We start from the raw sequence: 23,837 nt of genomic DNA on the forward strand, positions 1-23,837 counted from the left end.
CTTTTTACCATTTTTTTAGACTTTTTTAAGCATTTTAGACCATTTTATCACTTTTTAGACCATTTTTACACTTTTTAGACCCTTTTAGCACTTTTTAGACTATTTTCGCACTTTTTAGACCTTTTTAGCACTTTTTAGACCTTTTTAGCATTTTTTAGATACATGAAAACCGCTTCAAAATGAAACAAAATACCTCAAGACAGAGAAATTAACACCCCACTAAATTTACAACCCTTACAAAAACATTTCACGTTATTAACTTTTATGGGCATACCCAACCCGCTGCTTTTCGTTAACATTACCCCTGTCGCAGCATTTTGTTGAAGTTACAATAAAACATTCATATCAGAAGTATATCAACCCCACAACTTACGACCCCTTCGAGGGGGTGCGACATGTCGCGATACACCTCCGTTGCTTGTGAGCTCCACGTGCCAGCCTGGCCCGCTTCGCGCTCGCTTCCGTTCATTCATATTCATTTTCCGCATGAATTAAACATAAGTATATTGGCATCATAGCGTCGCTCAATCAGCCGCTGTGGCATTTTATTGCGAAACGATGCACCCCGCTGTATGGAAATGCGGAATCTACCCCGGCGGGGAGGGTAGAAACAACAAAACTGTTTCGGATGGGGCGTATACGCGCGCGGATTCGTAAATAAAATACTGTAAGTGTGACGCGATGTGGACTAGATGGAAATCTAGTATTACAAACTTCACTCTCCTTTCCAACCGATTCTTCTCACGAAATGTGCCCTTTGACTTTATCAACTGTCTCTTTTTTTATGATACAATGGAAATTTTAAACTCTGTACGGAAGAAAATAACTCAACTCGTCAAGTCAAGCGACAAACGCGAGCGAATTTGCTCGCGATCTTATCATCGGCGACAGAAATGCAAACAAACGACTATCGCCGCTGGATTTTCCTAGCGGGCGAGGCGGCGCGCGGCAATATTTCACACCTCCGCCCGGTGGAATCCGTATTGGTAAGTCACACGGGTGAATTTATCGCGTTATTTTGAAGATAGCCGACTTGATCTCGCCTTATTTATTACATATTGTCTCGCCCGATTTCGGCGCCCCCTTCAAGATTAACAATAACGTCCCGTTGAATTATTTCTATATTAAAGGATGGCCGTGGTCCGTGGGTTTTTTCGAAGGTAGTACCGTTAGCATTAAAAAATACGTCTTAATTTGAATACAAAGGTATTTTAAGCGCGTTACGGAAAATCGTGAGACACCTGACACCTGATGCGTCGCAGTAAAAGTTGGATATCACTCGAGGAACTATTATTTCGAGCTACTGATATTTCCTCTACATCGGTCTCCTCTAATAACACATCATACTCGAGTAATATATGCTGTTGAGAGCCTGGATCAATTGCGCCTGACCAGGGTTGACTTTCGATCGCACCTACTGATGGTTCCGCCAAATTCTTAAGATAGATTACCGTTAGCAACACTCGATTTCTGCGCCAAAAATTGGAAACATGCGTAAAAAAATAAATGACCCGCGGAGGCCTTCGGCAGTCGCTTCGCCAACAGCAACGGGCTCTATGAACGTCACCTGCAATGATGGCGGTTGAAATCGAAACATCAGTGAATATTTCGATTCTCGACCGGCACTGTCTTGCTATCAAAATGAAAGTTGCTAATATTGATAGGAATTTTATTGATATTAAAAAAGTCACTTATTTCAAACTTACTGAATCCCTACTTATGCCATATTCAATTAAATCACCCTGTGTACGAACCATTCATTCGCGACAAACTTTAAAGTGTAGAACGTGGGGTAATATAAACTTTTTGACGTTGGTAGAGTCCCTAGTTTACCGGCCCTTCTTCCCTTTACTACCTAATAATTTTTCAATACGAGCTCGATTTTACGCCTGAGTACTATTTTATTGGGGTATATTTTCACATCGCAGTAAGCCGCGTTCCGAGTATTATACCCTGTAATGCGGAATGTTGCGAAATTTACTCCCGTTATATTAGAAATCCTTTCATATCGACGTTATAAGAGATCTTTACTTCCCGGCACAGTTAGCCGTATCGGAAAACGTGTTAGACCTTAACATAAAATTCAATTTTGTCACAATATGTCTCGTAACCACTGGTTACGTAATTTTCCCGGGTATTTGGAACGTATTTTTAGTATGTAGGTGCTTCGAAAAGGAACAGCAGCTACCGTGTTTGGCATTATAATAATCATTACAAAAAATTCCTTAAAAAATATTATAGTCAACTTAAAAATTAAAACTTATTTTCGTACTTATATACAGGGCGTTACGTATTACCAGGATGAACCAAACATACTATTTTTTAAATGGGACACCCTATATATTGTTTCAAATTTAGATTAAGCTCATCTCTCCCATGCTTCCAATATAGGGTATTTCAAAAGTTATCGTCAATTGTATACGAGAGTCATTCCCATTTCAGCGTCCTGTATACCTTAGACAGAACAAGTTAACAATAATTTTTTGCAGGCATAACTTTCTGATACTGATACAGTTTTACGAGAAAGTGCTATTTGTTTATTATTGCAACAGTTGAATGAATATAGGGCGAGCCAAAACTCGAGCACATAATTTTCTCAATTTTTTTAAATGAATCACCCTGTATTTTATTTAAAAAACTGAAGATACCCTTTATGTTCTTCCATTTTTATAAAGCATTCCCTACAGCGAAAATCATTAATTTCTGAAATATATACTCGTACTATTTAATAACAAAAGGAGAGTTTTTAAAGAATTCCTATTATAACAATAAACAATACAAAATTTCACAGAAGTTTGTTAAATGACAAGTTAGTAATATTACTGAATAATATCTATCTGTCATTTGCCCACGGCCAACTTGTTGTAATAGGAACACCCTGTATATACGAAAATAATTTTAAAAAGTGCAGTTTTAAGTTGGCTATAATTTTTGTAAATAACTTTTTTTGATATCTTCTATAATAACGGAGATATCGTACTTCGACGCACTAATGGCGCACCCTGTATATTCGCTAATCACACACAAGCTGTAAAATAACGGCAATTTGACGTCAAATTTAACGTATTTTGTAAAAAATGTCATATTGCATTCTCCCTGAAATAAAAATTTGTCTATTGCATCGAAGCCGACGTTTTTATATTTTTTTACTATACAGGTTGTCCCACAAATAGGTGCCAACATTTCAACCACTCATTTGACTCATGAAAACAACTTTTGTCTAATACTTTTTTCGAAAGTTTTCAAAAAAGTTTATTAGAACAAAATCGTAGTTAAAATATTGCCCCATATATCTGGGACTCCCTGTATATATGTTCCCCAATGTTGTTTTTTTCACATTATGTAAGAGAAAAGTATTCCGCAGAAACTTTTAATGGCGGATTTTTCGTCGAATTAACAAAAAATGTTTTCAAAATAAATGATAATTATTGCTAAAAGTGCGAAAACATCAAATTATTTCTGAAATAAAAACAAATATTCAAGTAACCTTATTTATTAATAAATTAAATATTATTTTATCTGCTGTTTTTTTTTAAATAAACCACATTTTTATTAATTTTGAACAACCCGTAAGTACAAAACGAAGCTATTATGACACCTGTTTATAGTAACTTTGTTAATTTATGTCGTTGGATCCGCCATTAGACTTTGGCCAGCATTCTACTAACATTCTGAATACCAGATTTTAATAATATGTTTCGCCAGACTTCACTGACATATTCTACTAACGAAAATAATTGAGATTTGTCATATAAAAATTTTTTATCGCATATTTTTTCCCTGTTAAAAATTGTATACATTTTTCTATAATTTAAATACCAAAAATAAATTATGTAATGTAAAAATTGGAGGATATTTTTTTAATAAGGACTATTTCTCCATGGATAAATGATTTTAAAACATACTCCAGTGGCGTGAACACTGGGTAGGTAGGGCTCCTTTTTTCCTAGGAAAAAGGTCCACCACTGTTTTTTTTAGTTAAAAATACTTCCTAATCAATTCGCAGCAAAAAGTTTTCTTGTAAAATATTTATAAACTTGACTGATCTTGAGCTAAGTTGAAATATTAACTGGTTTAGAAGATATTGAGATTACCTTAATGGGGACGATGGGAATAGACAAAGACAACGCACGACAACCATAGAATGGGGTGGGGTCCCTCGATAATGAGGACATTTACTCCGATTTAGCTACAAGTGCACCAAATTCGAGTTTATCTGCAGAATTTATTTAATGGGTACCTATATTTAAGTGAAAATATCATCACAAATGAGTAAAATTATCAAAACGATCAATATTGAGTGAAAATGTACTCGATAATTCCACTCAATTGATTAATTTTACAGTGTACTAAACAAAATCTAGTAACATGATTGTATACAGTAGTAGGCTATGTAGAAAAACAAATTCATAATTACTTTGTGCATCAGTTACTTACAATTTACTAGTCACTTAATTAACTCCATAATCGATCGATACTAATAAAGTCAACTGCGGAATACTTACCACTCTCTCATTTTCATTGATACAAATGCCAACCGTATATTAAGTACGTTATCCTATCACCACCTGCCCATTTGAATTGCAAATTGCCCCGTTATTAATACCTAGATTGGTTCCGATATATTATTCATTCATTACGGCCGGCCGAAAAAAAAAGGCTATTAAAATAATACACTCGAACAAATTGCCGGGGAATTGAATTCCGAGCGACCTTAATGAAACCGTATATCGGATCATGGTAAATATTAAGACAATAAATACGCAGCGATATTAATGCGCAGGAAACACCTGTGTGCCCCTGGATTACTCCGTTTCGCCGTCGCTCACCGACTACGTCTAATAAATAACCAATTAAAAGTTGTAAATTACCTACCTGAACGTAACAAAGTACCATTCGGAAATTTATATATCGATTATACGCCGTGCTGTTTATTAATTCCTCGAAAGTTCCGAACTATTCTCCAATTACTGGCAATTTGAATAGTTTGTACCCAAAAATATTTCAACAATATGGCCCTTTGTATGTTTAAAATGCATAAACATCAAAACTTGTAGAGTTTATAATGTTTCAGCGGAATCCTTAAACTAATATTATATAAAGAGGAATGTGACAACTTTACTGGCAGTGCCACCACCGGCCAACAGTAGCGATTAACGCTTAAATGTTCAGGTGTTCCTCAAGGGTGTGTACTTGGACCTTTTCTGTTTGTTATCTTTATTAACGATATTGCAGAAGACTTTAATATAAAGCACAATTCACACGGTGTTGATGTAAAAATATTTAAACAATTGAGAATAATCTTGTTTCACTTAATAACTTGTTCATGAAAAACAAGTTACCTCTTAATGTCATCAATGTAAAAAGTGGCTATAATGGCTTCACTACGGTCTAGGGTTAATTTTGATTTAGTGCCAATTTTTAGATGTATTATTTCACATCCGCAATTATTTTACTTCACGGGCTCAATTATTTCACGTCCACTTATTTTATGAAAAATGAGAGCGCGCTGAAAAGTGTTTATAATCGCGAGAATGAGAAAAAAATTTTCAGCGATTTCATGGTATGTCGCTCGGCTGATGGTTGGACAGGTGTCATTTTTTAATGAGGGAAGTCGCGCATCGCGAAATAGCAAATTCGGGCTCAAAGCGAAATACCAAGAGACGTTGATTCGGTTGAATTAATTTTTCAGGGTTTGTCGGAATGTGAAAATTAAAATCAGAATTAAAGAATTGTACCACTGTAATGTCTACGCATGGAAATAGTAAAAAATGTTTCTGATCTTGGACTATGTTCCTTTATACAGTGTGTCCGGAAAGGTCATGTCAAAAATGAAGGGGTATACAGCGAGCTCAAAATAGTTGTAGTACTTCATAAAAATTTTGTTCGTTGTGGAGTTATTCGCCTTCAAAGAAAGAAGATTGAAAAACAAATTCCAATTATAACTAAGTCGTTGCCATGACAGCAATGAAATTTGGACAGTTAAAGTAACTCGTGGTAATGTTCATTTCCAAATTTAAACTGATATTCAATATGCCATTTAAATTTCTACATCTTTGACAGTGTTGCCAAATTTGGCATGTTTCTTTCAAGGTTCGATTCCTCTCTCACTATTCTAAAGAAAAGGTATACCATACATCAGTCGATATCTTGTATCGTTTTTGAGAAAATCGAATTTTATCAACACACATTTATTGTATCAAAAATGTGATATTAACATTTTTGTAAAAATCTCGGTTTCTATAGAATTAAAAGAAAAACTGTTACGTAAGATGTTCAATATTGCCCAAACACCTCTGCTGTACTCAAAATAATATGCGGTGATCATTTCAGTTTGATAAAAAAGACTTTTAAGATGGGCCCAAAGAAAAAAATCGCGGGGACTAAGATCGGAAGGCCGAGGCAGCCACGAAAAAGGAGTACCTCGACCGATCCATCGATCGGGAAATGTGGTATTCGGACATAAGCCATGTTATTTCAAATATTTCAAGATTTTTTCAAAAATATTAATATCTCTTTTTTGATACAATACATGTATGTTGTTAATAAAATCCGATTTTCTCAAAAACGGTGCAAGATATCGACTGATATACGGTGTACCTTTTTTTTAGCAAAGTGAGAGAGGAATTGAACTAAGAAAGAAAAATGCCAAATTTGGCAACGCTGTCAAAGATATATAAATTTAAATAAATTATTTCGTCTGCTCCTGTATAACCCAGGCATATTGAATATCAGTTTAAACATGGAAATGAACATTATCATGAGTTACTTTAATTGCCCAAATTTCATTGTTGTCGTGGTAACGACTTAGAAGTTATAATTAGAATTTGTTTTCAAACTTCTTTCTTTGAAGGCGAATAACTCCACAACGAAGTCCGATAGGCAAAATTAGTTTGAAGTAGTACAACTATTTTGAGCTGCCCTGTATACCCTTCATTTTTGACATGACCTTTCCGGACACCCTGTATATTTTTCATAAACTAATAATTTGTAAAAGAATGAGTTCATAGAAAACGTATTCCATTCAGTTTTTTAAGGCCTTGTTTATTTATTGTTTTCGGCTCCTTATGTCGACTTCCTTTTCAACACGTTTTATATCTAGTTTTACATAGTCCCCTTTATTTTCTCTGCGCGTTCGGTCCGCTACACCACTAAATTCGTTAACGCAAAAACGAATCGGGACAAAGAAAAGACAAAGGGTCTCCCATAATTGTCCATTAGCCGAGATACCTAACGGGCCCCGACCGCCAACCGCAGGCCATTTTACGAAGGGAACGTCTGGCCCATTTCCGAAGAATCTTCGCTCTGTACTACGTCGCGAGCAATTATCGCCTGAGTGCTGCCGCTTTGAGGGTTACCCGCACAGGACAGACCGTCATTTTTCGGGCGACGTGGAGGATGCAACGCGATTTTTGATCTACCTGAAGGCGAGGAAGATCAAAGGGAAGTTTTAAGGGGGGTGGACTCTTTTACGGTAGTTTTTGTCTTGATGTGGCGGTTGTTGCATTATCCTTTGATTGGCGCTGGTGTGACTTTCAACGCCCTGTATAAGATGAATTTTAAGTGTATATTTTAAGGTTTTGAGATTCGCCAGGTGCACCAGTTTGATGGCAATGTTCCTTGTGTTTGTCGATTCGGATCGTTCAGGACGAGGAACAACACTACCAGTATCTAAAACACGTTGGATCTACGCTATAGATCAGGGCGGATCTGTTTTGAGGTAGATGTGAGAAGGGGCAAGCAATTTTTTTCTGGATTACCTTCAGTACAACTCACATAATAAAAGTGTAGATCCCTAGATCTGGGTGAGGTTCGGAACATTTTCAAAATTGCAAAAATTTTTTAAAATTTAAAAAATACCTATTTTATCCGAGTTTTTTTACTTATATCTTGGAACCTATGCATTGTGGAAAAATATTGAGGAGGAAAAACTGTTTTAGAATCGAATTTTGCACAATATACTGTAGGTTAAAAATGTTTAAATTTATTACCGATGTTGCAAAATAGCAATAATTGATGAAAATAAAATCGTAAGTAACACGTTAAATGCAGACTCGTTAGTCTCAAGGATTTTACATCATGTTCCTAGACTTAATTCTAGATTTCACTCCGTTTTACAATTACCCACACCTCGTACCAACTTACTAATAGCATCTCCCCTATATCAAATGATTTCCAATTACCAGAAGTATGAAGATCGACTTGATATATTTTTTCATTGTATGAATGACATAAAAAAATTGTTTGTCTAGTAAATGTAATCCTTATCTTGTATATGTTTGTTAGCTTATTTGTTTTATCTGTCTGTTATTGTTTATCCTTAAGTTTTTTGTCTGGATTTTATATTTTGATTGCTCTATGTTATGTAGTAATTATATTTTTATATTTAATGTTAACTTGTCTTTTAAAATTTAATTAAGGTTTTTTGTTTTACCTTATCCTACAATTAGGACTTTGTCCCGTTGGATATTGTAACTTCTAAATAAATAAATAAATAAATAAAATAATCAAGTTTTGGATAATTTTTTTAAAATATTTTAATTGCTCCGAGGGCATTCTAATTTTGGTAAAAATAACTTAGAGTATAATAAAACAACACACCAAATTTTATTAAAATCAGTTCTATAGTTTTCGCAAAATAATTTTTTGAAAAAAATTTAAAAAAAAAATTTCGAATTTTCAAAATGTTGCACAGCCTCAAATAAAGCATATAGATACTTGAAATTTTTTTCACATAGAAAAGACCGCTCAACCTTTCAAATGGTTTTTGAAAAATTAAATTTTTAGTCTTTTTTTTAATTTTTAAACAATTAGATTACATTTATCAATTTGCAATTTAGTTTTTTTCAAAAATTATAATTTTGAAGTACTATTTTTTCTTAATTTTGTCTGTATTTAACAAAAATAATAATTTTCAAATATAACTAAATTATAACTAAATACTTTCATATTCAGAGTGTTGAAATGTATACGTAAACAAATTTTTTCATTGAAAAAATGCAATAGTATAGGGTAAAATATACAGTATATTTAATGCATAAATAATAAACTTTGTTTATAACAAAATATGTGCAAATTAGACAGTTGGCATTACGATATTCGAATTCCTTGGCTCGCGAGACATCGGACAAAAAAAAAATCGAAATTGGACCATTACAAACCGGATAATGCAATTTTTTTCATACCTTCGCATTTTGAACCTCCGAATTCAGTCTCGGAACGAAAGCCCCTTCCCCCAATTTTCGTGTTTTGAGTCACTTTTTGCACGTTCGAGCGACAGCTTTTCCGCTGATTTATCTATGTTGACGATAACTTATGGATATGAAAATTTTTTCCAGGTTAGAACTCGGAAAAACGAAGCCACTGGATCAAAGATTATTGCCAAATTGTTTATAAATTAACGGTAAATGCCTATAAACTTTTACCGCTTATATCTTGAGAACCAATAAACGGAATTTAACTTTTTTTTTAATGAAGCGTCTTTCCGAGTACCTACTTTAAAATTATAATTTTTGGAAAAAACTCAATTGAAAATTGATAAATGTAATCTAATTGTGTAAAAATAAAAAAACAGTGTTTACTTTAAAAATTTACTGTGTCGTCCTAATCAACCGATTTCAATTTTTCAAAAACCATTTGAAAGGTTGAGTGGTCTTTTCAATATGAACAAAATTTCAAATATCTAGATGCTTTATTTGAGGCTGTGCAACATTTTGAAAATTCGAAAAAAATTTTTCAGCATTTTATTCAAAAAATTATTTTACGAAAACTATCGAACCGATTTTAATGAAATTTGGTGTGTTGTTTTATTATACTCTAAAGTTTTTTTTACCAAAATTAGATTGCCCTCGGAGCAATTAAAATATTTAAAAAAAAATTATCCAATAAACTTGATTATTTTGCCATTGTTTCTTCAATTATTGCTATTTTGCAACATCGGTAATAAAGTTAAACATTTTTAACTTACAATATATTGTGCAAAATTCAATTCTAAAACATTTATTCCTCTTCAATATTCCTCCAAAATGCATAGGTTCCAAGATATAAGTAAAAAACTCAGATAAAATAAGTATTTTTTAAAATTTTGCAATTTTGAAAGTGTTCCTCGCCCAGATCTACGGATCTACAATTTTATTATGTGAGTTGTACTGAAGGTATTCCAGCAAAAATTAGTGCTTGCCCCCTCTTACATCCAAGAAGTGGAATATTTCGACAGATTCGCCCTGGTCTATTATAGCATCAATCTAAACTGAAGACGTCTCCACGGAGTCGGCGCCTGGGGCAAAATCAGCGCGCGGCGCACCGGCTACTAATCACACCCCAATTTACTAATTCGTGTCCGCCCGTTGTATTTTTTTCCCTCAAATGATTATACGCTATTAGAGCTCATTTGAAGCCGAAGTCATTACCAGTCGATTTATACCCGCGAGGATTCGACCTGTGGAAGTACGCGCCGTTTTTTTAGTTTTTATTCTTGCCTGCGAGGCACATTTCTCATCATCGCATGCATCGTCCGCTTTCGATTGGCTCTAGTACAGATTTGCCCGATGGAGGTATCCGGATTTATCGTATAAAATTATAATCAGATTGTGTGATTACGTAATAGTTTAATAACTTCCTTGATACCGGAGACGTATGCGCATACATTTGAATATATGTATTCATGATATATGAAGACCTCCTGGGAAGCGTGTTCCGAGACGATGATATGAAATTCTGAGTCTAACGGAAACGCTACGAATAAGACAAGTGGTGTGATAAGCAATGTTTTAAATGAGTTTTATGTTGACGTTTACAGTAACGTGCAGGGACGTAATTGAAAAGTAGCAAACCCACTAATAAAAAATTGGGGTGTCCTTGGATACTAGTCCAGGGAGCCAAGGGTTTTCCCTCCGAATTCTTTCGGATGGAACCGATTGACGTGAAACTTGGTCTGTAAGTAGAAAATAGCTCAGGAAACAAACGTTATACAGGGTGATTCAGAACTTATAAAAAAAAATTCTGGATGTACAGGGGAGCCTTATAAATACAGTAAAGAAAAAATCAAAAAGGGCAGTTCGAAAATGATTTAAAAATACACGTCTGCACGGCACTGGAAACTGGTCCACTGTAAAACCTGACCTGGCACAATGCGACCGGCATGGCAGTGTGATAAAAACGGACAAAAACTTTCGCAAGGAAAGAAATATGTAAATAGAATTTTATCGCATCTATTTTATATCGGCAAATTCAACTGCTTTTGCTTTTATTAACTAATAAAATTAATTTGTGTTTTTAAATAATAAAATCATTTGACATACCCGATGTTCCACAACAATTGTTCAAAATTTTATCCTACGAACTAACACAAATGTTGTCTTGCTTCACCATAACACAAATGCTTCACCATAAATTAAAACGATATCCATCAATTCCGAATTTCTTTACACGCCAACCATTTTTGACACTAACTACCTATTTTTGACACTAACTACTAAAAAACTATTGTAAACACCACATATTACAGGTAAATACTATCGCAACGACGATTGCAAAATCCGATTTCAGTATTCGGAGTGGCTGAAGCCAGGTGGCTCTCCACGTGTATTGCGAATGACGTTAGAGTCTACAGTTGTCCAGCTATGTAGTGGTTGAATGTACTATAACTTCAATAATTTTTTTCTCGGAAACTATAAGGATTTTACAAACATTTTTTTTACGATATTGACTCCTATTCTCATGCCGCATCTATTCTCAAATTTTTTTGGTAAGTTGTGAATCACCCTGTATAGTGCCGATGAGAACTTTTGCCTAGAGGGTGAAAAATAAAATATTGAAAATAAACCCAAGAATCGATCAATCAATTTTAAGCAAAAAGTATCTTGTGAACATTTTTCGATAAGTCAATATTTTCTGCGTTAATGGTGATTGAAAATGTACAATTTTTATTAAAAAAAAGACGTTTTCCAGTAGTTTTTCTCGAATAACTCGGAGAATAGACATTCTATGTAAAAAAAACATCACGAAGAAAATGAAGTTTATAGAAAAAGAAAAAGATTGATTTTTTTTCATTTAAATAGGTGCAATAGGTGCTGAGATACGGCTGGTTGAAGATAATTTCATGTCCGCCAAAAACTAAATTGGAAACATTAAACGTAAAATAACTAAAAAAATTATATTTTTCAAGAAAAATCCATCGAACATTTTTTAAAGTACTTTAAAAATCTTTAAAATGAACATGACTTTTAAGTAATTAGCATAAAAATTAACAGAGTTATGATCAAAATAAAACTGTTAATTCCCTTTTTCAGAAAAAAATCAGTATAAAAACTGACGTATTTTCTCACGAGATTTAAAATTAAAGGTAATCCTTCTACAATTTACATTTTTTATGTGCTAACAATATACTATACAAGTTTAAATGGTTTAGAATGCATATTTTTGAAATGATTGAAAATTTTTTTTTTAAATCCAAAAAAATAACATATTTTTGAAAATAACTTTAAAAATAAAAAAGATACCAAAAATATTCAAGAGTGCAAAAGTTTAGATTTTTTTTCATAGAATATTTTGGTTTCGTTTTTATTTGTATAGGATAAAAATTAACGGAGATGTCGCTGCTAAAAGTTTGCAGTTGAGTTCATGTTTTTCAAATCCTTTAACCTCAAAAATCTCAAAACTAACGCGTTAAAAAATATTCAATTTTTCAGTACTTTTAGCTGTCGATTGTAGTATTTGTCAAGCCATTAACAATAGTCTTTTGTTTTTTTAAATAGAACAATTATTAACAGAGTTACAGCTTGGGGTGTTTTTTATAACTTTTCATTTACAGGGTGAAATAAGCTTAATTCCAAATTTTCATAAACATCGGGTCTATCCGAAAGTATTCAGAGGTTCTACTCTATTTTTCTCTTCGTTCCCTGGACTATACGTGAAACGACTTTTATAAGGCATAAAAAATGTTACCTAGTATTGAAAAATTATCTGAATTTATGAAACATCTTATCGATAATCAACTTATCTAAAAAATTTTACGAGATACCGACTTGGAAAGCTTCAACCTGTACATCTATCATTCATTTACCACCGTAGACGTGCCTCAAATCAACCCCGAGACTGCTTCCCGGGGCTTTCCACGAATTTCTGAACGTCCAGACGCCGGACACCTCGCGACTGACGGAGTGTGAGATATTATCCTGACAGGATTCTTTATTAAGGCTGTCCCGCACGCTCACGTCGCTTCGAATTCGGTTTGGCTCAATCCGGTACTCCGCCTGTCGCCACCGATCAATGTGACATCTCTCTAGCTGGGAAATATGATTTCGGAAAGGAAACCCGTCGAAAACTGGATTATGCGGCGACGTTTTGATACATCTATAGGTCTATTTATTTACTTTTACATAAATCTATCACGTACACGCTAAAATCACTGCTCGACCCTGAGATATTTGTAATATACGAAGTGTAACTAAAACACTTTTATACAAAACATTTTGATTCCCCTCAAATCAATTTAAATCGCATTTAGACAGTTCAATATTGGAATTAATACAATTGGAATTCAATTTAAATCCAACTGGTACCGTACTGGAACCTCGATGGGAAACAACCTAGTTTTTTCTTTGAAAGTGGATTTCAAATTAGTCTAACATGGGTAAAAATACAATCCCATTTGACCTAGAGCCTTATCAGAATCTTTGGGGATTTGTATAGAATACTTCCAGTTGTACTACAATTGGAACTTTACTAAAATCTCATTGAAATGATTCGGAATCAACTGAATTAGAACAGCTAAGTAAATGTTGAAATTAACTGAAATACTGAAATTCAAAATCAGTTCGTTTGGAATGCTATAAGGATTTGCGCAATTGGAATCTAGTCAAATTGGAATGTATTTAACCGCTACAATTGGAAAGCAACTGCAACTGTTTTAAAATTGAACTTGTAGAAGAACTAAAATCAATTTGTATCATGATCAAAGCAATTCGATTGAAACGGTACAGGAATTTATTATACAACTGAAATCCAGTTCAATTGTAATGCAATTGGAATTATATTGAACAATTGCAACTGGAAAGACTGTATTTAGATTGAATTAGTTGCAATGCTGATTAGAATTCAAATACAAATCTTGTCGAAAATCAATTCGATTGAAACAGCATAGGGATAAGTGCAATTGGAATCTAATTCAGTTGTAGTATAATTAATTAGAATTGCATTGCAATACAATTGGAATTATGACAAATAACTATTATTTACAACTGATTTAGTTGAAGTCGAGTTCAAAATAGATCCGAAAAATTAAAATACTGACCTTTTCCGAAATCGAGTCAATTGGAATAGTTGGAGATGTGTGCAATTGGATTCAATCCAATAGGAATACAATTGGAATTATATTGAATCACTACAATTAGAAAGTAAATGAAAGTGAGTTAGGGTTGGATTAGTTGTAAGCTCGGGTGCAATACAGTGGAAATTGTATAGAATCACAATTAAACATATCTAGAACTGAGATTGTATTAAATATAATTGATCTGATTGAACTTCACACTGATTCATTCTCTTGCTCTCTTTAAGCCTCTAATATTTAGATATCTGATTATTTGTTGCAATGACTTTTCCAGAGAAATCCATTCGCTTTTTTTCATATAAGAATCCAAATTAACACCTACAGCAACATATTTCCATGTTCGCTGTCGATGTCGATACGGATAAACCGAAAGATTTTTCTTTCCGCTACGTATAGACGTGCCTGAATAATGGATATGGGATTTGGCTACATGTGTCAAGAACTCTTTCCCCCGTCAACGTGCCAATGGAGATGGATTACCTTTCGGGGGTATCGAGGTGGTGACGGGCGAAGTAAATTTTTACCAACTCCGAGGCAGTCGACCGTTTCTCGTCACGAGTTTACTTCGTTTCCCTCGTTCTGGTAGGAATTATTCGTATTATGACGTATGACGACAAATCACCATGCGATTAGACAGATTAGAGTGCCTCAAAAGAAGCGAATAGGAAAATGTCAGTGCATGAAAAAATAACTTAAGAGTTAAGTGCTTCCGACAAAAATTGGAATATATTCTCCAAGCAGTCACTTACACGACCTATCCTCGATAAAATAATAAATTTAGGCAGGGTTGACGTAATGACTCCCGAAAACAAATATATGTTCTCCTTAGGATCCGGTGTTTGAAGAGGACCCAGCAAACGACTCCGTCCCCTCCATCTTCCCGGATTCCCGATACCCGGATTTTCTATCTGCAAATTACTATTACGCAACTCTAATTAAAGTTAACCGATGTTTACGGCACGGGCTTTGGGGCGGGCGCGGCGCGTGCTGATTGAAAATTAATGAATCGAGAGACGCGCGAAATTAACATTATTGGTAATTAATTCGGTTTTTTGTTTTCCGCGCGCCGATCCTCTTCGGCGGCCGCTCGGGTGTGTGATTGGGTGGAAGTTTTTTTTTCGGATACGCCGCTGTTATTAACGCGATGTTTGTGAACCGGTGGAGTTGAAAATCCGACCGATAATTATTTTTTTAATATCTCATTGCGAGGCGCTTACGGTTTTAAGCGGGCGTTGTGGAGTTGCTCAATTTTGTGTGAAAGACGATGAAGGCCTCGATGTTGATTAACAAGAGTGAAACAACCTTGAATAAATCTGGAAAAAACAGCATGTTTATTGAGTTTGTTCACTTTGTTGCGTTATTTGCCAACTTTTGTGTCAATATCATAGCAAGAAATAATACTCTTGTATGCCTTCTAGTATGAAGGTGGATAACGATATTTTTGAAAACATGCAGGATATAGCGAAAACGTTTTGTAATTTTTTTAGTCAATTTAGTCCAAATAAGGAGTATATCGGGGTCCGAGGGAAGTGAGGATCGCAGGGGGGGAGTTCCTATGCTTTTCTTATGGGACTAAAACCCCCTGCCAACTTGAAAAAATTAAATTCTATTGAAATTATTTGCGATAAACATTATCTATATAGCAAAGAAATCTACTCATATGCACATAGCATACATATTGACTAATTAACAACATAAAAATATCATATTTAAGTAGTTTAAAGACAATGTAGATGTGGCAACAGCGCTAATAATCGAGTGCAGTTCTACACACTGCGAACCTACAGACCTCGGACATCGGAGATATTGCGCGTCAAATTCGGGTAAAGATGCGTACGCTTTCAAAAATGTATTGTGTGTAAACTACGTAAAATATAATTATTACATATAGCAAATATATCGTATTATCCTCGCAAAGATTTGTATCCTTTATTTAAAATCCGTAAATAATGTGAACTGGTAAAACAACGAGAATTATGTTAATTTAGTTCTAAAGAAATGAAATGACACTCGCGCCATCTCTCGTCCAAATCAAAGAAAATGTTGGATGCAATTTTGAAGGTTCTGTGATAGAAATTACATTATTACTCACTGCTCGTGTTTTTCATTCTCTATTTTAGTAATGTTACAAAAGTTTTTCAACTATAACTAATTTTTTAGATATAAAGTTTGCTGAAAAATATTTGTTCTTTTGTTATTCTGTACAAATGCTTTTATCTCAAGTATTACTAATTGTATTAATCAAGTAAAGAAAACTTTATGTAACCCTAAATATTGTTGGGTACGGATTACGATGTTTTTGTAAACCGTTAAATATATTAAAAGGATTTATCAACTGTATTTTTATTCCAATAAATATATCATAGCTTCCTAGCCTTTTTTAATTAATCTAGTTTTATAAAAACATTACAAAAAATCATCTGTTGTGGATAATTTATTGTTGATAACAATGTACATGGGATTTAGGAGAAATGTATATATTTGAAATCAATTTCGTTTTTATCAAGTCTTTCAAATGTATTCCCTCCTTGCTGTCAGCTGATTGCGACGTTGCCACATTAATCCTCAAGTCAGACAGAAATGCAATTATTGGTTTCTGTTTCTAATTAATACAGCTGTACTATGTTCAAAACTTACATTAGTTTTACATCAAAAATAAGATAATACTGTGTACTATCTATGGAAAAGTTTTGTTTCACAATTTCTACATTTTTTTCTCGGTTATGGGCAAAAAAAGAGCCGCACCGTCCATCTTCGCCATATAAACCTATGTTAAAATGAACAACTTTCAACAACAAAATCTAGATTCAAAAAAAATTTCAAAAAATACATAATAACAAGGAGTGACAGTAATTTTCAAGATAACTCAAAAGGACTAGAAAAAGAGCTAGAAAAAAAAGTTTATAGAGCATAAAATTCTACATAGAAATGGTCTCTTGACTTTTTCTTTTACTATTAAATTAACAGAGTTACAACACTTAAATTTTAAAAAATTAAAAAATTTTAAATATTTGATACAGTGCGGTAGTTGATTTTGTCTCGAGAAATTTTTTAAATGTCTCGTGATTTATTTCTATTCTTTTGTTCATCAAATTCAATAAAAAAAATTATTAGTTCGTTGATATTTATTTTTAGAGGTCGCTCGAAAACATATTAGGTACACTACTTTTAAAGTTAAAATAATTATGAGTGACCTTTAGAAATTAAAATATCGAATTGAAATTTTCAGAATCTTGATTTTTTTCAACCTAGAAAATGATAAAATAACGAAAACAATTTTTTTCAAATTCAATTTTTGACGATTTTGGAAATTTTTAAAAATCTTGAGCGTCCTCTAAACAAATTTTTTTTTAGCTTAATTTTGGGGGGGGGCTCTTAAAACATGATAAACTAACATATTTTCACAAGAGACACGAAAAAAAAATTTCGTTATTTTCTGGGCTACCCTAGTGTGTGGATAAAAGTCCGATTATAAGGTGATTGTGGATAAATAATTTTTTTTTTTATTGAAACGTACGTCATAGCTTGAAATCAAATGAAACAACAAACATTTGGGTTTTCTCTTATTATTGTGACGTGAAGAATCCACTCGTGTAGGTTGCTGCGATTCTCTCAACTCACCCTGTAAATTTTTTACTATTTTTTACTTTATTTAACTGACTTGCTTTGACTATTTTTGCTATAAACAAACTTATTTGATATTAATTTCTCGGAAATAGAAACAAAAATCTCCCACGGCCCTGTTCCAATTTCTACATGGTGGTACTAACGGTACTACAATCGTAATTACAAACACTTTTCAGAAGCACGGTGAACATCATTCACAACGGCATAATTTACAGTGGATTCAGTAATTGTGAACCGTAATATAATCCGGCCTAATCCGTATAGCGATATGCCTCATTAAAAACGTTATTAATGGTTATTTTATTAATACGACATGTGTTCCTATTAGCGTAGCAGTTGTAAAATAACAGATAAATTCGTTGTTGATTATTAATGAATTAATCGCTAATACGCCATGAATTATTAATATAATGTCAACCGACAGCTAATCGAAAGTAACTCCTTAAAGGATCCTCCCTATAAGGCAAGGATTCCTTTTCGAGAAATCAATTAGCTTAATGCGATTGGCGATTGCGATAAAAAAGGGTTAAGCGGCAGATATTTTCGGTAATCAGTACGTAAAAAAAATTCTACATACTTATGTTTAAAAATTACATACAAATTAACTCAGTTCCATTGAAATACGGTTGTCGTAGGACCAAAAATGCAAGTACATAATGTCACAACTTTAGCAACAAAGTCCGAATAAATAGTTTACGAATTTACGCCGCCTTAAGCTCCTATTGTCCGCCCCGTAAAAAATTTTTCTCGGCATGTAACAATCCAAAGATTGGACACGGAGCCTCACCCGTAATGGGCATTGCGTGTCCAAAAGGACCTTCCAGGTTCCAGGAGATTTACATAAACACGGCGGCGACACAAATGATTATTTCGCACGAAATCGTATAAAGGACGACTTAATTCCTACGGTCGTTTTCGTTCACCTAAAAGGATTTTTATCTCCGATCGGGCGCAGTGTTTTGTTTTCCCTACCGCCTGTCAGCCCTTTGGGGAATATACATTTTTATATCGCCTTTATGGGGAGACGATAGACGAAGCGGATCGGAAGAAACGTTTTATGACCTGAAGGATAGAGATTGTATTTTTATATTTATATGAGTCTATAAAAGCATTGTTTTTGTTTTTCTCGGCACCCTGTACATTTTCGGAGCCGTTCTTTGAATGTCGAGACGAACGTTATTTAATAACATTTAGATGTGATAACTCACAAACGTATATCCGTCTTTTTCGACGCGTTTTTCCCGCCACATCCAATCGCATTATGGAAATCGCCAATGCAGATTTCATTGTGCGGACTGTCTAGTCGATACATCACCGGTACGACGCTTGAATACATTCCCCACCTGACCCCGGCCATCCGAAGTTATTGTTTCGTCTCGCCAGACAATACATGCAATTTCATAAATCAGCATCAAAATGGCTTTGATTGGGGGCTATAATTTAATCACATACGCCCTCCCCTGGCGTCGTCTTCAACTCGGAGGATTGCAGGAGAATGCTGATCATAGGAGGCGAAGTTCCAAGGTTTATACGCGGTGGAACTAAGAAGGCCGTGGAAGGATTCCGAAGAAAAACAATGGAATGATGAAAAGCTTCGCTTGCTCCAAGTCTTAGTTAATTCGACATAGTATGTAGAAAAAAGTTGTAATTTATAAAAAAAATGTCATTAATAGATGGACTAAATATAAGTGGACCGAAAGTAGACCCTTGCGGAACACATAAATTCCGAAATTATGTTCCTTTAACATAATCAATTATTACTTTCTTAAAAGACACAATTATCTATTTAAGCAAAATTAAATGAAAAAAGAAACGCTTTCTTTACTTTAAAATATGTCAACGCATTTCTGAGTCTAATCTAAACTATACCGTAGGACCAACCAGCTTTCTTTGCGCCACTCTGTATATCCCTCGTCACCTCGGTCGTTCCAAAGTTTGTTTCGAAAGGGGGGGGGGGGTCGGTCCCCTTCCCCCTCTCCGCCCCTTTCACTATGCTGCGACCGCTTTTAATCCAATTTAATTCTGTCAAATTTATTTAATTGAGCGGAATGGCTTTAAATGCGTTTTGAATTGATTTTTTTTAATTGTATCCAAAGCCCGTGGTAATAGACTTTGTGCTGTGAATGTTAATTCTAACTTCTTATTTGTGTGTTTACGCTGGCACGCGTTTTCCCCTCGTTCAGGTCTCTTTTCTCTTTTCGACGCGCTATTCATTTGTCGCCAAAGTGAAAATCTTTAAACATAATACGCCGATTGCGTTCCCGAACGGAATGAATAATAAAAGAGATAGATCGACTGTGAATAGAAAAAATGCTGAAAGTAATGTAGATTTTTCATGCTATCGGACTTAAGTGACCAGAAAAACAACAGAAGTTTTTGAAAAAATCGGACTAAATACTTTGCTTTGCTAGAAACGTTTTCTTTTTCCGAATCGTCAAAGTTTTATAAAAAATTAAAGGAGCAGGTTTATTGCTCTTTAAACATCAATTAATGATTATGAAACAAATTGGTTTGCGTTATTTTCCTCACAATTTCATCAAATAATATTGAAAAAAAAATTAAAAATTTGAAAATAAAATTTTTTCAACATTTTTAATTTTTTTTTGCGTTTTCTCTTTTACAATTTTACATTGAATAATTCAAATGTCGAGAAAAAAATAAAATCTTCAAGGTTTAAGATGCGACCATTTTTCAAAAATCACTAAAAAAATTTGGAAATTTTCCTGCTTCTTTAATATTTTTGTTGAGTACTGTCTCTGTTATTCTATTACTCTACTTTTGTATAAAATAAGGATATTGATGACGAAGATGTCATACATTACAGTTTGCTTCTTTCTTTTTGCCTAAATGCCACCTTACAAAGAGCGTTTTGGAAACAAAAACATGCAAATCCAAACATATTTTTAACAGTTCACTTAAATTTTCATCGACAATGTTAGAACACAATTTTCACTTTTACAAAAAGAGAGAAATATTGTTCAAACTCGTGGATTATTTAATTTGAAGATTATCTGACTGTTTCTTGTCAAGATTTCATTTTTAATTATTCTAATTTTGACATTGTCAATGAAAATTTAAATGAACTGTCAAAATTTAATTTGAAGTAATAATTAGTGTTTTGTTTTCCAAGCATTCTTTGTAAAAATGGATAATTTAGATTGTTCCCCTTTTAATTAATTATTAATTTAATTATTTTCATTGATTAAAAAATTAATTTAGTCGTAATAAATTCCTTATTTTGACATACATAAGGAATGATCCATTATTATCAACGACCATAATTTGGAGTAACTAAAAAATCGACATTTTAAAACTTAGGTCATCTACTTTCAAATGCTGAGTGAACCTTTGCAAAATCCAACATGGCGACTCCAATATGGCGCCTGAAAGCTCTTAATTTTTGAGAGAAAAACAAAAATATTTTTTTTTTTTGTATTTATCCGGTGTTATATTTTAGCTATCACATCACATTTTTTTCTACCCTCAAAAAAACTGATAAAAACCAGTGCGAAATTGTACGAGTAACTGCATTTTTTTATATTCTTCTCTTCTTCAATGAGGAAATGGACCCGGAGAATCTAAATCCACCTCCAGAAATAAGCCGGCACGTCTTAGCTGTTTCTAACCTCAAAAATATCGATCACAAAGCAATATTTAAAAAAAAACCTTTAAATTTTTTAGAAATTAAACCGATTTACGCCAAATTTAGCACACGGAGTTTTTGAGGTCGCTGATTACGAATCTGAAGACAGATCTGTAAAATTCAAGATGGCGGATTCAATATGGCGGACGATATTTTCGAAAATCAACCGATCAACGTCAAATTTGGTATACGTGGGTTTTCGGAGTCGCTAATCACGAATCTGGGGTCAGAATTCAAAAGTTTTGGCGGACGCAAGACCTTCTTGGCTCAAATCTTTAATGAATATTTACCCATCAGCCTTCAGTCTCTAGCAAGGCGCTTTGTCGATTTTTTTAGTTACTCCAATCGTCCCGTAAATAGAAGAAATCATAAATATAAAATTAAAAGAAAAATTTTTTGTTACAGAGACCTGCAAGGGAATAACATCACTGCCATCTATGAGTCGGAGTTTCAAGATCTGTCAAAGCTGAGGATTCTGTGAGTAAATTCGAAAAAAAGTTTTGCTACAAGTGAACAGTTTTTTCAGCGCTGACAATATTTCATCCACGACGAGAATAAAACAAAAATTATATTTTGAAATTTCTTAAATATTTTTTTAATTAGTTAGAAAAAGTTATACTTTTGCCGCACCCTGCTAGTATCAATTATATTTGCCGCTCTATTCGAATAGTGAAACCTATACCTACTTGAAATATTATCAGCGCCTTAAATTGCCCAAACGAGTACCTATTTTAGTAAAACGGAATTGCAACTAACCCGTATGAAAAAAACATTATTCTCCACCCCCATCACAATTCTAAAAGTTCAAGCTCTCCGAACGTACTTTCTAACTCTAAAACTATCCAATTGTTTTCGCAGGCAATTGACAGATAACGAGATACGAACTATAGAAAGGGATGCCTTTCAGGATCTCGTAAATTTAGAGAGACTGTAAGTAGAGCCGTTCGCCAGAAGAACCGACTATTACTCCTCTATCTTTTTTTTTTTGTAGACGTCTCAATGGGAACAAAATACGACACATTCCGGAAAATTTATTTTCCACGATGCCTAATTTATTTCGTTTGTAAGTAAATTCATGTGGATTGGAGGGATGCATCATTCAGTTAATTTTCCTGTAGCTTGTGGCTTTCCCAAGGGCTTTTTAGTACTCTCTCGAGTGGCCTTGCGCAATATTAGACTAGGCGGTATCTGTTTTGGTTTGGGTGAATCGTATATCCACGGAGATTTTTGGCTTTTTGGCTTTCAAATATCACTAGAAATGAAAATTTTTCCATGCGCATAAAAAAACGTGGGCTTAACTTTTGGCGGGACAATATGTTTTTGAAAAAAAATTAGCAAATTTTCAATATTTTGCACAGCAAATACCAAAGCTCTTAGATACTTTAATCACATATAGAAGGGCTCTCAAGCTTTCAAACGCTTTTTGAAAAATTCGAATCCGTCAATTAGGAGAGCTCTGGTGCTTGTTTAAACATCGGTAGAATTTTTGTACTTATAAACAATTAGAATAACTTTGTTAATATTCAATAAAATCAAATTTTTTAAAGCAGGTTTTAAAAGATATTGGAAATACGCTTCTTTAAAAAAAAACCAGATCGATTGGTCAATTAGTTACGTAGTTATAGCCGATCAATGTTAACCGTCATTTACACTAAATGTACTGTGACATCCGGGTTAATTTTTCGAAAAATGCCTTTGGTATTCCGAGGACTTACCAGGTCTAAGTTTGCAATACATTTCTTCATTGGCAACCTACTTTAAAACGCGTAAAGTTATTTATGCAAGCGAGAAAGTCAAGATATCGTACGGGTGGTGGTGGTGGGGGAAGCAGAGAGCGCGGCCGCTTCGGCCTGCTCGAAATTGAATCGGCGAGTTCAAAACCGCGACGCGCTTAAAAATTTTTAATATCTCAGCTTCTAGAGATCCGATTTTGATGATTTTTTTTTGATTTATTTTTAAATCGATGTCTCGCGATTTAAAAAAAGCAATTAGCGTATTTTCAAATGCCTATCGTTAATAATTATTGGTATTTTAACAGTCCGATAATTATTTATCTTTAAACTTCCTTTAATTATCAACTTTATTTTTTTATTGTATCAAAGGTAAGTGCATAAACTTATATACTGTTTATCAAAGATCAAAAACAAATTTATTTAAATATTCTAAAATTGTTTAAACAACAATTATTTTCAAAATATGTCGAAAATTAGTAATTAATTAATTAATTAATTAATTATT

The 23,837-nt window shown here is 33.8% G+C and overlaps 1 protein-coding gene and 1 long non-coding RNA gene across 2 annotated transcripts in view; one reads left to right on the forward strand and one right to left on the reverse strand.

The window, feature by feature from the left end:
* Positions 1 to 23,837, forward strand: part of LOC108917850 (protein slit) — a 362,966-nt gene that overhangs the window by 318,838 nt on the left and 20,291 nt on the right. Inside the window, exons 3-5 of the mRNA XM_018724635.2 lie at positions 22,005 to 22,076; positions 22,458 to 22,529; positions 22,591 to 22,662. Coding sequence (XP_018580151.1) covers positions 22,005 to 22,076; positions 22,458 to 22,529; positions 22,591 to 22,662 — 216 coding nt within the window. The remainder of the gene's footprint in view (positions 1 to 22,004; positions 22,077 to 22,457; positions 22,530 to 22,590; positions 22,663 to 23,837) is intronic.
* The window catches only part of LOC108917851, a 124,795-nt gene that overhangs the window by 82,812 nt on the left and 18,146 nt on the right, over positions 1 to 23,837 (reverse strand). The window lies entirely within an intron of this gene.

This window comes from Anoplophora glabripennis, unplaced genomic scaffold (genome assembly GCF_000390285.2).
Source record: "Anoplophora glabripennis isolate ALB-LARVAE unplaced genomic scaffold, Agla_2.0 scaffold17, whole genome shotgun sequence".
Classification (NCBI taxonomy): domain Eukaryota; kingdom Metazoa; phylum Arthropoda; class Insecta; order Coleoptera; family Cerambycidae; genus Anoplophora; species Anoplophora glabripennis.